This window comes from Hyperolius riggenbachi, chromosome 3, assembly GCF_040937935.1.
Source record: "Hyperolius riggenbachi isolate aHypRig1 chromosome 3, aHypRig1.pri, whole genome shotgun sequence".
Classification (NCBI taxonomy): Eukaryota; Metazoa; Chordata; class Amphibia; order Anura; family Hyperoliidae; genus Hyperolius; species Hyperolius riggenbachi.
This window is the reverse complement of record NC_090648.1, coordinates 193,725,206-193,739,078: the sequence shown is the minus strand read 5'-3', so window position 1 is coordinate 193,739,078 and position 13,873 is coordinate 193,725,206. Positions and strand designations below refer to the sequence as shown.

The window sequence follows — 13,873 nt, the reverse complement described above, 5'->3', positions numbered from 1 at the left end:
TTGTGACAAAATGCTGCAATTAGCTCATAATATAACTTTAGTAATGATTAGACATTTCAGCTACTGATAAACCGTAGCATTGGTTTTAGAGGTTAAAGCTAAGCTATGTCCACTAATAGAAATGATATGGAGTAAAAGTTGGCATCAGATCAGTGTCCTGTGTCTGCAGCTCGCCCCATTGCTCTACATTTCATGGTTCTATTGCTGCACTCTCTGTCACAGCATGTGCAGGCATGTGTTGCCCTAATCGAGTATGGCGAGCAGTGAGATGATCTAGAACTGGCAGTCTCTTACTTTGGTATTCGATAAAGCAAAACTAAGGTATTTTTTTCTATCGGTGCTGTTTTATTCTGGACTGAGGAATACCAGAGAGAATGAATGTACTGTATGTACTACTAAAATAGATGCAAGTCCCAGTGTTTATATTGGACTAGGTCAGTCAATCCCATGACGGTTTTCTCCTCTTCCCTATGAGCAGGTATATTCCCACCCTACAACTGCCCTGATACTGGTCAGAGGAGAGAAGCTTGTATGAGGGAATGCATTCGACGTCTGCTCCACACACCTTCAGAAAAAAGAAAATTCATTATTTAGTATAATAATAATTCCTTTTTTTGTATAGCGCTTTTCTCCTGTCGGACTCAAAGCACTTGCGAGGCAGCCACTAGAGCGCACTCAGTAGGCAGTAGTAGGGTTAGGGAGTCTTGCCCAAAGAGCTCCTTACTGAATTACTGGCTTACTGAACGTGGTGCTAAATCTAATGGGCATGGTATACAGTAAACCAAACCAATACTAACTAAAGCATTATGGTTGGCACATGCAGTAGAAAATGTATACAATTGTTAGATTCAGGAGCTTGGTGTTCCTGTAACATGTTGTTAGTAACCCTTTCCCTGAACTTCTGGGTCTAATTAAATCTGCTGTGTTCTAGAATGCAGTACTTTATTTTTACATGGGCTGTTTTGCTGCATGCAATTATCTGCACAGTTTGACAATAACTTCTGGTTGTTTTACTTTTCTTATTATACAAAAGTGGATAATATATTGCTGGCAGGAGTATACAGATCTGTTATATGCTAATTGCAATTCTATCATCCTCCAGATGCATTAAACCTGGCAGCATCTTACATGCTGTAGTTGCCACAATATTGCTGTAATTTTCCATTCTGTAAACTGCATTGCTTGTACTTGATTACTTTATGTACAGGATACAGGACTTTTCAGTCCTGTATCCTGTACCAGACTTGTATGGTAAAGTGTATGTGTATTCACCACACTTGGCTGTTAGTCAAGTGCATAATTGCTCTCAATATCCATTCCATTAGCATTTGAGTTTATCCAGGTATGCTGTTAATGTTATGTAGATCAATGCAGTTTGGAACTGGGCCAATCACACCCATCAGCTGCTGAATTTGGTCCAATTCCAAGCTGCATAAAATTAACATTAACATAATATCTGAAATGTATTATCTTATTGGGAGAGAAGTGGGTGGTTCCTTATGAACCAGAGCTTGTTAAAGAGGAGCTGTCAGCCATACTATCTCAGAAAACCCCCCACATATATAAGTAGATAAATATTTGCTCTACTTACATAACATGTATTGTAATGTCCACATTTTGATTTTAGTGATTTTTTTTTCTATAGTAAAAAAGAGAAAATCCGGATTTTCCATCTTGACTCTGTCTCTTGAAGCCAATCCTGACATAATTTCCTCCCTTACTCTGTGTCTGCTCTCCTCCCAGTCTTCAGACACTCCCACCCAGCTCTGCAATAGAAAGTGCATTGTCAGTGTGTGATTCTGCAGCTTCTCAACATGAGAAATATTGGCCAATCAGAAAGTACCAAAGGTGTGGGAGGGGGAAAGAGGCTTCAGCCAATCAGGCTGCATTAGTTAAGTCTGAGGGGAAAGTAAAAAAGAAAAAAAAAAGTCCAGCATGCCCTGCATCTTCCTTTGTGTGACAGATGTACCAAATAAGGGGAATATTCTTTTATGGACAAGAAAAGGGTGATTTTTAACATTAGAATTGATTTTATACCTGACAGTTACTCTTTAAGACACCAGTGTTGACAGTTTGATGCTGCCTAAAACAGAGTGTTGCCAACTCATCGCTGTAATGACTGCCATATATGAATTATATAGGCCAAATGACTAGTCAAATGCAGTTTAGGCATTGGTTATTTGTAAGCAGACCCAGCAAAGCTTAGACTTTATTAGTAATTAAAGGGATAATTTGGCAACCCTGATCTGAAAACCTCACCCCATTCTCCTACTGAAGCTGGTGCAGTGCTTACCTGCTGGCTGCACAGACAGTCCCTCCTTCTACATGCCTGTTGAATGAGAAGCAGGAGATGTGTGGTTATGCGTTTAGACTGAGTCAATCAGTATAAACCTGTGGCTGCTTTAATACAACTGATGGAGTAGATTAGAAATGTAACCAGGTACAGAAATGAATGTAAACCTTAAACTTCTAAAATGGTATCAGCTATTGGATACTCAGCAGCTCAGGCATTTCCTTGCAAGGGTACCCCATTTTGCAATACAGAGATGTTTAGGGTTACAAGTGTGAGACCTGCTGCACTTTGGCACTTCATATGCTAGTTTGTTACTAATCTTTTGTGGGCACTTTAACACTCTGAATTTAAGAGCTAAAGATATGATTACTTTGGACTCATAGACATTTTATCTCCGTTGACTAAACTATTTATGATTGGGTGACATTGTTTGGTGACCTCCTATCCTGAATAGGTGACATTTCCTGGTGGGAGGAGGGGGCTGTAGCAGCCACACTGGATTGTTTTGGCCATATGCCATGGTATTCCTTTGCAGCCAGAGATCTTGTGTGCCTCTCCTCCACCCTCTTCATAAAACAGTACATAGTGCTCAGCCAGACTAGGAATACATACACATTCTGGCATTGCAGGACATGTCTGTGCTCTGATTTATACAAGGGTGGGATGACTTAAGAGCATTTCTATAAAGGCAAACTTTATGTATTTTGTGTTGACTTTACATTTGTCTCATATGGTTCCTTACTTTATTTTGTTCTTGTTTTTTAGGTTTCGCAGCTTAACAACGGCATTTTTCAGGGATGCGATGGGATTTCTTTTACTTTTCGATTTAACAAATGAACAGAGTTTCCTGAATGTCAGGAATTGGATAAGTACGTTTACAGTTTTTGCAATGATACGTCCATAACACTACCATATTAATCACACTTTTAAACTCACACTTAGTATAGATGGGCCTCTGTCCTAATTTTAATTTTGTGATTGGTGAGATGGTCATCTCCTTGGTTACTGACCTGTCTAACGTGGGTCAGGAAATGCTGTGGAACTTTGCACACTATGTCCTACCTTGCATGTTGGTGTAGAGGTGGAGCTTGGAAAAATGGGCTGAAATAGGATTTTGCTTGAGCTGGTTCTGATTTCTGATCGATTTTCCAATCACTTCTATGAAAAATCAATTGGAAATCAGATCAGATCATGTTGGAAATAGTTGATCTGACAGTAAACCTGTCAGAAAATTGCAACATGTGTACCTAGCATTAAGGACAACTGACCTGAGACCGATATGGAGGCTGTCATAATTTATTTCCTTTTAAACACCAATTTTCTGGCTTCCTACTGATCTTTTATGCATCAGTAGTGTCTGAGTCACCCACCAGGAACAAGAATGCGTAAAATGCAGTCAAACTTAAGTCAAACATCAGATCTGCATACTTGTTAACGGATTATGACTAAAAGTATTAGAGGCAGAGGATCATCAGGATAGCCAGGCAATTTGCACTGTTTAAAAGGAAATAAATATGGCAGAATCCATGTCCCTCTCAGGTCGGTTGTCCTTTAATCACATACCTAAAACAAGTCTGCAGCACCTGATATGCAAGCTTGTTCAGGGTCTATGGCTTAAAGTATCCAAAGGGGCCCATACACCTAACGATTTTCCCGCCGATATACAGCATATTCGATCACTGATTTGAATCTGCTTTAAAATCGTTGTGTAAACGTTGACCGAACGACCGATTTCCGTCCGAAATCGATCGTTCCCGTTGATTCCCGTCGTTCCTGTCCCTGCGGAAGATTTCGCTCAATCGCGGGCAGGTCGGGAGTGCGTCGATAGTGGCGTTCGAATGTCCGACGACCGACGCAGTACAGCGGCAATACATTACCTGTTCCGCCGGCGCGTGTCCCCACTGTCACCGCTGCTCCTTCTCCGCTGGGCTTCGAGTCCAGCAGGCTTTACTTCTTCCTGTCCCGCAGAAGTTTAAACAGTAGAGCGCCCTCTACTGTTTAAACTTCCCCAGACAAGAAGTGAAGCTGGAGCCGAGCGCAAGAAGACAACGGAGACCGGGGGTCTCGCGCCGGCCCGATCAGGTAATGTATGCGGGAGGGGGGGGGGGGGGGGGGGATAGGCAGCGGCAGCTTCAGATGGTGAATCGATTTTATGCTGAAATCTATTCACAATCTGTTTGCAGTAAAGGCAGCCATATGATCCCTCTCTAATCAGATTCGATCAGAGAGGGATCTATCTGTTGGTCGACCAGTGTATGGCCACCTTAAGACGCCGCCTTGCATCTCTGCATCCGTTGCTTGTTTGCTCCATTACATTGGACTCGCTTTGCCCGTGATCAAGAGGCAGTTGTGCCTCGAAACAGCGCTGCTGTTGGGGTAAATGGACTTTCCTCCATCTCTGTATACACAGGATACTGGTGTATTCACTATGTTGCTAATGTTTTACATGTAATTGTGCACTGTTGTGCTATGTTTTACTGTATCCTGTCTTTATGTATTGGTGCTTAATTGTACATTGTGTTTATTTCTTATTGAAAATAAGAGCATTTGAAATTCAATTCTTGCTGGTGTGCATGTTTTTATTTATTTATAGTATTGTCCAGATAACATGGCACCCAGGTATATATGCAGATTTTAGAGCAGCTTATGATCATTTGTGGGTGTGCAGACCTTAATGTATATAAACACCTTAAAGAGACTCCGTAACAAAAATTACATCCTGTTTTTTATCATCCTACAAGTTCCAAAAGCTATTCTAATGTGTTCTGGCTTACTGCAGCACTTTGTACTATCACAGTCTCTGTAATAAATCAACTTATCTCTCTCTTGTCAGACTTGTCAGCCTGTGTCTGGAAGGCTGCCAAGTTCTTCAGTGTTGTGGTTCTGCTATGAACTCCCCCTTCCAGGCCCCTCTCTGCACACTGCCTATGTGTTATTTAGATTAGAGCAGCTTCTCTCTTCTCTCTTATCTTTTACAAGCTGGATAAATCGTCCTCTGAGCTGGCTGGGCTTTCACATAGTGAGGAATTACAGACAAGGGCAAAGCTGTTTGCAGGAAGAAAAGAGCAGCCTGAAACTTCAGTGCATGAGAGATGCAGGGGGAAAGAAACACACAAATGATCTCTTGAGATTCAAAAGAAAGGCTGTATACAGCCTGCTTGTGTATGGATGTATTTTCTATGTGTGGACATACTGTACATCAACCTACTTCCTGTTTTGGTGGCCATTTTGTTTGTTTATAAACAAACTTTTTAAAACAGTTTTTAACCACTTTTAATGCGGCGGGGAGCGGCGAAATTGTGACAGAGGGTAATAGGAGATGTCCCCTAACACACTGGTACGTTTACTTTTGTGTGATTTTAACAATACAGATTCTCTTTAAGACACCAGCCAGGCAATTTGTATTGTTGAAAAGGAAAAAAATGTCAGCCTCTATATCCCTCTTGTCTCGGGTTGCCTTTAAGTACTCACATTAGGATAACCTTAAGGCTGGTTTCACACCAGGACGTTGCGTTTTAGGGGACGTTATGGTCGCATAACGTGCCCCTAACGCAACGCGTGGTGCTCTCTGCTGTGGACATCAGAGTAAGCCGCGTTGTGCAGCTCACTCTGGCGTCCGTGATGCGTACTCTTGGACGCATGCGGCATCACGGGGTCCCGCCTGGCCAATCCCCGCACAGACCGGCCGCTCCAGGAAGTAAACCCTGCACGTCACTGAGTGCAGTGAATATTAATTAGCCATGTGCCTGCCCGCTCTCCGCTCCTCCCCAACGTTACTGAGCATGTGCAAGCAGTCTAACGCAGCTCTGCCGCTTATAAAGTACTGCATGCAGTACGTTGTCTTACGGCGCAGCGTTACTAAGTAATGCAACGTGGGCACTGTGAACAGCCCATTGATTTTTCATTGTTGTGCGGTGGGGTGCGTTACAGGCTGCTCTAATGTGCGCCTGTAACGTCCCACTGTGAAACCAGCCTAATCGGGGTAACCAGGGGCGTAGCAATAGGGGGTGCAGAGGTAGCGACCGCATCGGGGCCCTTGGGCCAGAGGGGCCCCAAAGGGTCCACCCTCTATCACAGTATTAGCTCTCTATTGGTCCTGTGCTGGTAATAATCACTTCTATAGATGCTTTGAATAGTAGTAATCCTTAACACACTGTTCCCCAACCCCTTCTTGCACCTCTGACACTGGGGTTGTCCTTGGCAGGTTTTGGTGCGCCGTATCAATTGTTATGTATAGAGTGCTTGGGGGGGCCCCATGTAAAACTTGCACCGGGGCCCACAGCTCTTTAGCTACGCCACTGGGGGTAACTGAAGGTGTTTGATGGTAGGGTTACTGTGACAGGTTTATGGCTAAATACAAAATGTAACACTGAAAAAGAAGGGAAAAAGTCCTGCACCAAGATCAAAACCTACATAAAATAGTCTATGCCCGAACTATGAGAATTTAAAGTGGCCAGGCTTCCACTTTTCAGTCAGCTATGTTTTATGAAACTAGCCTGTAATTGGTTAATGAAAAATGCTGCTTAGCCTGCATATCTTATTTGTTAAAGGAAGCTTAACAAGCCCTGCGGTATTTCTTGTTGGGAATAGCCAGAAGCACCCTTCTCTTGTGTAAACACTTAGCTGTCTACAGAGACTCATAATTCCCACCCAGATTGAGAGCTGCAGATTACCTCTGAAACCGGGAGCACAAAAGCCAGGGGAGAACTTTGCCCTCATTCAGTTTTATATTGAAAAGCTCAACAAACATTGCAGGCAGCAGTGCAGTCAAGCAAAGGGAAACCCTGGGTAACAATGCAGCTGCTGCGTCACACACTGACAGCTATTCATGCTATCAGGTTTATTTATGGACACAGTATTCTGAATTCCATATAGACCAATTGCTGGTGATTCAGCAAAGGACAATGTGTTTTAGTCACTATATAGTTCCAGTGATAAAGCTTTAGAGAATTTCTGTGTGTGACATTGCACAAGGAACCTGAATCAGAAAATATGAAAATGGAGATTTTTTTTTTGCCGTTGTAAGGACACATTCTCAGATGTTTATTACTCTGTTGCAAGCTATATTCTCGGTGCCCCCTTTTGTTCAGTGGAAATCCCAGGAACAACCCTAGTATTGTGTTTGAGGCTGGAGATGCATGTCAGTTCACTTCACTGCTTTATCCCATTTGCACACAACTGACAGTTATTTGAAGACAGGATGTGAAGACATTGTTTGCTCTGAAGTCTCAGCAGAGGTGCCTTGGCTGTTTGTGTTGGGCTCTTAAAGGACACCTGAAATGAGGGATATGGAGGCTGCCATATGCATTACCTTTTAAATATCATTTGACTGGTGTCCTGATGATCTTTCACGCATAGTGTCTGAATCACACAGCTGGAAACAGAAGTGTAGCAATAGGGGATGCGGAGGCTGCAAACACATATGGGGCCCACTAGTGGCCCTCATTCATCCATCTTCTTAGCTTTTTATTTGTTGTTATGCTGATAATGATCACCTCTGTGTGTATTGCATACTGGTAATCCTTAGCAAGCCATTTCCATACTCTGATTACATCTCTCTGACACTGCAGCTGTCCATGGTATGTTTTGGGGCTCCATATCAATAGAGTGCTTGGGGCCCCAGATAAAACTTGCACTGGAGGCCCAAGCTCCTTCCTTACGCCACTGGCTGAAGAAAAAATGTAGCAAATCCAGTCAAACATTTGTTCGGCATGCTTGTTCAGTCATGGGCTGTGGCTAAAAGTGTTAGAGGCAGAGGAACAGGCCAGCCAGGCAATTAGCATAGTTTAAAAGGAAATCAATATGTCAGCCCACTTCTCCTCCTCACGTCAGGCATCCATTTAAGCTTCATGTTAAAAGCAGCTGATACTTTGTCATGTTTTAATAGAAAGGTATGAATTACAGCAAGATTCTAAGCTTATTGGGCATTTTATAAAACCCTCCCAGCAGCCAAGTTACTGGTTTCATTACATGTTCTAACCTTTATTGTCATCAGGATAGGAAGAACGTGATTGGTTGTCAGAAGAGGAATTGGAACTGTTCTCTAAAGACACTTCATACATGATCGTTATACTGTGTCTTCTCTGCTCCCAAATATTAGCTTATGGGGTCTGGGGTCACATTTTGAGAATTAACAATGAGGCGATCCCCTTTTTACCTTGTCATAGCTATGCGGGAGTCTTTTGGTTCAGCAGCTAGACATACCTTGCATGAAATAAGCATGTAGATGTAAGTAAAAGGCATTTGATGTTTGTTTTTTTCTTATGTAAGCCAATTCTGAAATGGATAGTCAAGTAGTTCACTGCCTTGTTACAGCTTTTGTTGTTGTTTTTTTTTGTTAATGCCTCGGCAGACTATTAAAGCTTCTTCACAGTTCTATATTTGGGGCTCTTGGATCAATTCCCAAATGAGTTCACCTGTTTTCCCAAATGTGAGATAAAAAAAAAACTAGACACTAAGTCTTTTCTAGATTGCTGGATGCTGTTTCTTTATATTATACAGTATATAAATTCTGCTTACTGGGTTCATGATAGAAGTTGAAGAATTCGGGTGGGGAGGTGGCAGAGCAGAATCTTCCACCAGGCAACCTAGGCAGGTGGCTGGGGCCTAGTGGGTGTCATTGGGCCCACCTTCCACCTTCTGTGACCCCCCTTCACTTCACCTTACCAAAAGGACCACAAAAGGGGTGCCAAATCTACTGCCCTGCCTAGGGTTCCATTACATCTTAATCCATCTCTGTGAGGTGGCTAGCCCTCTCATCATGTGCTATTCACAGACCTGACACTACCTGCATGGTGCTTGTATGTTCTTCAGTGTGTAGGTTTCTTCAAGTACTCTGGCCCTCCTTTCACAAATCACAAACACTACAACATAATGATTTGTACATCGCTTTTCTCCCGTAGGACTCGCGCATAAGCATGGCTCAGACCAGTAATTGGTTGATTTGTAGAATTCTTCCTCTGTACCACAATTTACCAGTCTGTAAATGCCTGGCTAAACTGGTGGCTTTTCAGTCTGGATTTGAAGAACTCCAAGGATGGGGCTGTCTTTACTGGGTGTGGTAGGGAATTCAAAAGGGTAGGGGCAGCATGACAGAAAGCTTTAAAGGTTTTAAGGTGCACTCACACCCCAAATTGTATCTAGACCATGGTAAGGACAAGAGATTGTGAACTCATTTGAGAGACAGGTAGTGATATGAAGTATTCAGTGAATTTTGCAAAGCAATGCTGAAAATGTAGGTGCTATATAAAGGCACAATAATATTATCTATCTATTGTTGGCTCTCCATACACTTACTGTGAGTATGCTTTTCTAGTTACCTGTAACTTATAAAAAAAAAATCTTTTCATGGCAATTGATAGTGTAAAGCACAATTTATAATTTTTTTTTTCTATAAGCAATAGTTAAGTTGTCCTCATTAAAAGGTACACTGTGCAGCCGATTAAAGTGGAAATACAACAGTTCTCAGTGTAGTTCCTGATGTTGTAAGGCACATGACTACAGCTAGCAGAATGTTTTCTGGCATATCGAAAGGCTTTTAAAATGTGTGGGAAAACCATGTGAGTGCTTCCATTATAGCCCATGATAGTCTGGAGCTATTAATAGGGCCTCTCAGAACTCTGGTAGTCGCTGGGCTGAGAATAGTATCTTCTGCATGGGACTGCTTGTGTGAGAGAGCTTTGACTGAATCATACAGGACATACATTTTTTGGGGGGTTGCCGGCTAAATACAGAAGTCTACTTCACTGACAATGTTGAACAAAGCTGCTCCTCCGTGTAATTCTCTGCTTTTTGACAACTTTTCTCTTTCTGTGAGTGCTGTATCCTCTACTATCATAAAGTTGCTTCAATAAAATTAGCAATAAGTAATTAACACTTTATTAATGTCAATATATAAAATATGAATTTTTTTTTAAAAACCTAGCATAGTCCCTGATGGTGTTTCACAGCGTTCTGAAAAAAATGACCTATCCTGCCAGGCACACATCTGCAATACACGTAAAGACCAGTCCTATCAAAGTCCAAGCCAATCTAGATGCAGCACATTGGTTCCTCCACCACAAACCAATCCTGTCTGCAAGTGATTGGCAGTGTCCTGCCTGTGATTAGAGCGAGCACTAGAGACAGGAAGACTGAGCCACAGACATCTCTGGGATTCCTGCTACATGACAGCGGCCTATGAGGCCTAGTGGATCACTCACCTTACTTCAGTCCTGATACCCCAATCTTCTTTGCGGTCTTCATCCTATATGGCTCTTCCCTGCTCAGCTGAGGGATGAGAAGTATGTAGTCCCAGCACTTACACCCAGGCCTTTAATTGTGTGGACTGAGGCCATAAAGGTAAAAGTAATACCCGAACCACACTAGATAGGTACAGGCAGGAATATATGACCGTCCAGGTCCGCAACAGGTGATCAGAATAGCAAGGTACAGAATTTGAAATCGTTAGCCAATCCAGTAACAATCCAGGGTCATACACAACAGATCAGAATAATATGGCACCAATGGATAAGGCAATATCAGGTCCAGTTCAGTTCCAAAGGTTAGTCCAGGCAGCAGTCCAATAATTGGGTCAAGAGGCAAAGCAAGGTCATACACAGTAATCCACACCCAGTAGGAGTAGCACAAGGCAGCTATCACAAACAAAATACAAATATCAGAGCAAGCTTAAAAAGAAGCAGAGCATGATAGAACCAAAAATCCTGACAGCTTATTGACTGTCAATGGTACTGCAGCCAAGCCTGCTGTACCAACTATTCACCACTAAAGGCGCCATCTGAGCGCATAATATGAGGGACGAGCCGTGCACTCTCGTCTATAAAGGCTGTGAGCTGTGCACCCAGAAACACGCGCGTGGTCCCTTGAGACATCACGCCGATTTGACCTGGAAGTCGGCTGCACGGGCCAGCTCTCTGAGGACACTGACTCCCCGTGTCGATTGGAAGGTAAGTTGCTTAGGTGTCAGGTGATCACAAGTGTTGGTCATTGTGTACTCCCTACACACCTCACCCCTGACTCCCAGGTACTCACCAGATATAAGCCACCTCACAATCCAGGTGGGTCAAACAGATTCCAGCAAAGGCAATGGTTTAAATACTTCTCTCCTTTTTAATGTCGTTGAGACTCCAACATTAACCACCTGAGCGGTCTGGACGAGCTCAGCTCGTCCAACACCGCCGGAGGCTGCCGCTCAGGCCCTGCTAGGCCGATTTTAATGAAATAAAAAGCAGCACACGCAGCCGGCACTTTGCCAGCCGCGTGTGCTACCTGATCGCCGCCGCAGCGCGGCGATCCGCCGCGTGCAGCGGCGAAAGAGGGTCCCCCCAGCCGCCCGAGCCCAGCGTAGCCGGAACAAACAGTTCCGGCCAGCGCTAAGGGCTGGATCGGAGGCGGCTGACGTCAGGACGTCGGCTGACGTCCATGACGTCACTCCGCTCGTCGCCATGGCGACGAGGTAAGCGAAACACGGAAGGCCGCTCATTGCGGCCTCCCGTGTTACTTCTGGCCGCCGGAGGCGATCAGAAGAACGCATCCGGAGCGCCCTCTAGTGGGCTTTCATGCAGCCAACTTTCAGTTGGCTGCATGAAATAGTTTTTTTTTTTATTTTAAAAAAACCCTCCCGCAGCCTCCCTGGCGATCTTATCAGAACGACAGGGTGGTTAAAAACCATACACATGGCGTAAAATCTCACCAGAGACGAGACACAGAACATTTATATTGTGCTTTTCTTCTGGCAGACTCAAAGCCAGAGTCTTGCCCAGGGTCTCCTACTGAATAGGTGCTGGCTTACTGAACAGGAAGACCCAAGATTTGAACCCTGGTCTCCTATGTCACTATCCAGTGTAAAACTAAAACGGACCACCCTCCGTGCTCAATTGTGCACTTATGTATTAAGAATTTTATTGCACCACATCAGATGAAACAGTGATGTTCACTCAGACTGTGTTGTGTACAGCACAGCGTCCCATTCCTACTACCTTCCACTCTCCCTTACTCCCGCTTCCACTCAGCAAGTCTATTCCTCTAAGGCGGCTGGTTACTAGGCTACACAGCAAGTTTTTATACACCTTAGCCCCTTCCTCAGGCATATTACAGAATTGGGTCTGAACTTCAGACATTAAAGGAAATAGATTTGCTTTCGTAGACGAGTGGCATTCTGATTCAAATCGACTAGAGCTCAGCATCATTCCTGTTTTGGAATTGACACATGCTTTGAAAGTTGTAACCTTACTCAGTGTATGAGCAGTTTTTTTTTTTGTTTTTTTTTTCTCTCCTTTTCCTTATTCCCCTAAATAGCGCAAATGGTCATGTCTAATGTGCATAGCAATGAGGCAGCTAGCAGTGTCTGAAGGGCAACAGTGTTTTCATATTTATCTTCTGATATTTGTGTTTTATAAAGAAATCATACAACTAAAGTAATTATTGCACTATTGTATTCTAGTAGAAGCACAGAAACCATGAGATTACCAACTGCTGTATTTTCTCATTAGGCCAGCTGCAGATCCATGCTTACTGTGAGAACCCAGACATTGTGATGTGTGGAAATAAAAGTGACCTGGAAGAACAGAGAGCAGTAAAGGAAGAGGAGGCCAAAGAGTTTGCCGAGAAATATGGGTGAGCTGTTCCTTTCCAAAACCTTTAGGCAGGGGCCACACTTGTCTATTTTTGTGCGCATTTTCTGCACAGTAAAAGTGATTTCAAACAGAGAACTCATGTTAATAAAGGAGCTAATGCGTTTTCACTTGCAGAAAAAAAACAAAACTGACATCCTGCAGCACAATTTTGATCTGCATATTTTGTCAGTTTTTTCTATCAATTACATTCGCTGCTGTGAAAAAACAGTGTGCAGAAAAATAAAAAGAATGCAGAAAACTGAAAGACAAGTGTGGCCCCTGTTGACATACCCGGCTTATTACATGGTCTGGCTCAATATTTGATTTTGACTTGTCACAACACAGACTTTAAAGAGACACTAAAGCGAAAAAAAAATTATGATATTATGATTTGTATGTGTAGTACAGCTAAGAAATAAAACATTAAGATCAGATACATCAGTCTAATTGTTTCCAGTACAGGAAGAGTTGAGAAACTCCAGTTATCTCTATGCAAACAAGCCATTAAGCTCTCCGACTAAGTTTAGGGCCGGTTCACACGGACGCTTGGCGGCGTCTACCGTCAAGCGTTCGGGACCCATCGGCTAAACTCTCCCATTCAAGTGAATAGGAGCGTTTAGCATTGCGCGGTTACCGTCGATTACCGTCGATTGCATAAACGCGGCGTTCTGATCCCGATTTAACGCATCGTTTCGGCCGTCCCTAGAAGCCGCATGCAACGTCCAGGGACGGCTAGCCGGCGCGGCTTCATGTCCCCCTGCGGGGACGAGAAACGCCGATCGTGACAATCTCTGTACCGCCGCCACCGAACGGGACGTCACAGGACGACGCGACTTCCTGGCCGCCCCAACGCCGCCTGCCGTCCGTGTGAACCGGCCCTTAGTCGTGGAGAGGGCTGTTATCTGACTTTTATTATCTTAAGGGCCGGTTTTATTATCTTAGGAGCCTGCGTCCCCGTCATTCCACC

At 43.6% G+C, this 13,873-nt stretch overlaps 1 protein-coding gene across 6 annotated transcripts in view; it reads left to right on the top strand.

Annotated features, from left to right (window-relative positions):
• RAB27A (RAB27A, member RAS oncogene family) overlaps positions 1-13,873 on the top strand; it is a 138,498-nt gene that overhangs the window by 113,731 nt on the left and 10,894 nt on the right. For all 6 annotated transcript variants that reach the window (XM_068275482.1, XM_068275487.1, XM_068275481.1 and 3 more), the window contains 2 exons: positions 3,059-3,162; positions 12,784-12,907. In XM_068275482.1, the coding sequence (XP_068131583.1) occupies positions 3,059-3,162; positions 12,784-12,907 (228 nt within the window). The remainder of the gene's footprint in view (positions 1-3,058; positions 3,163-12,783; positions 12,908-13,873) is intronic.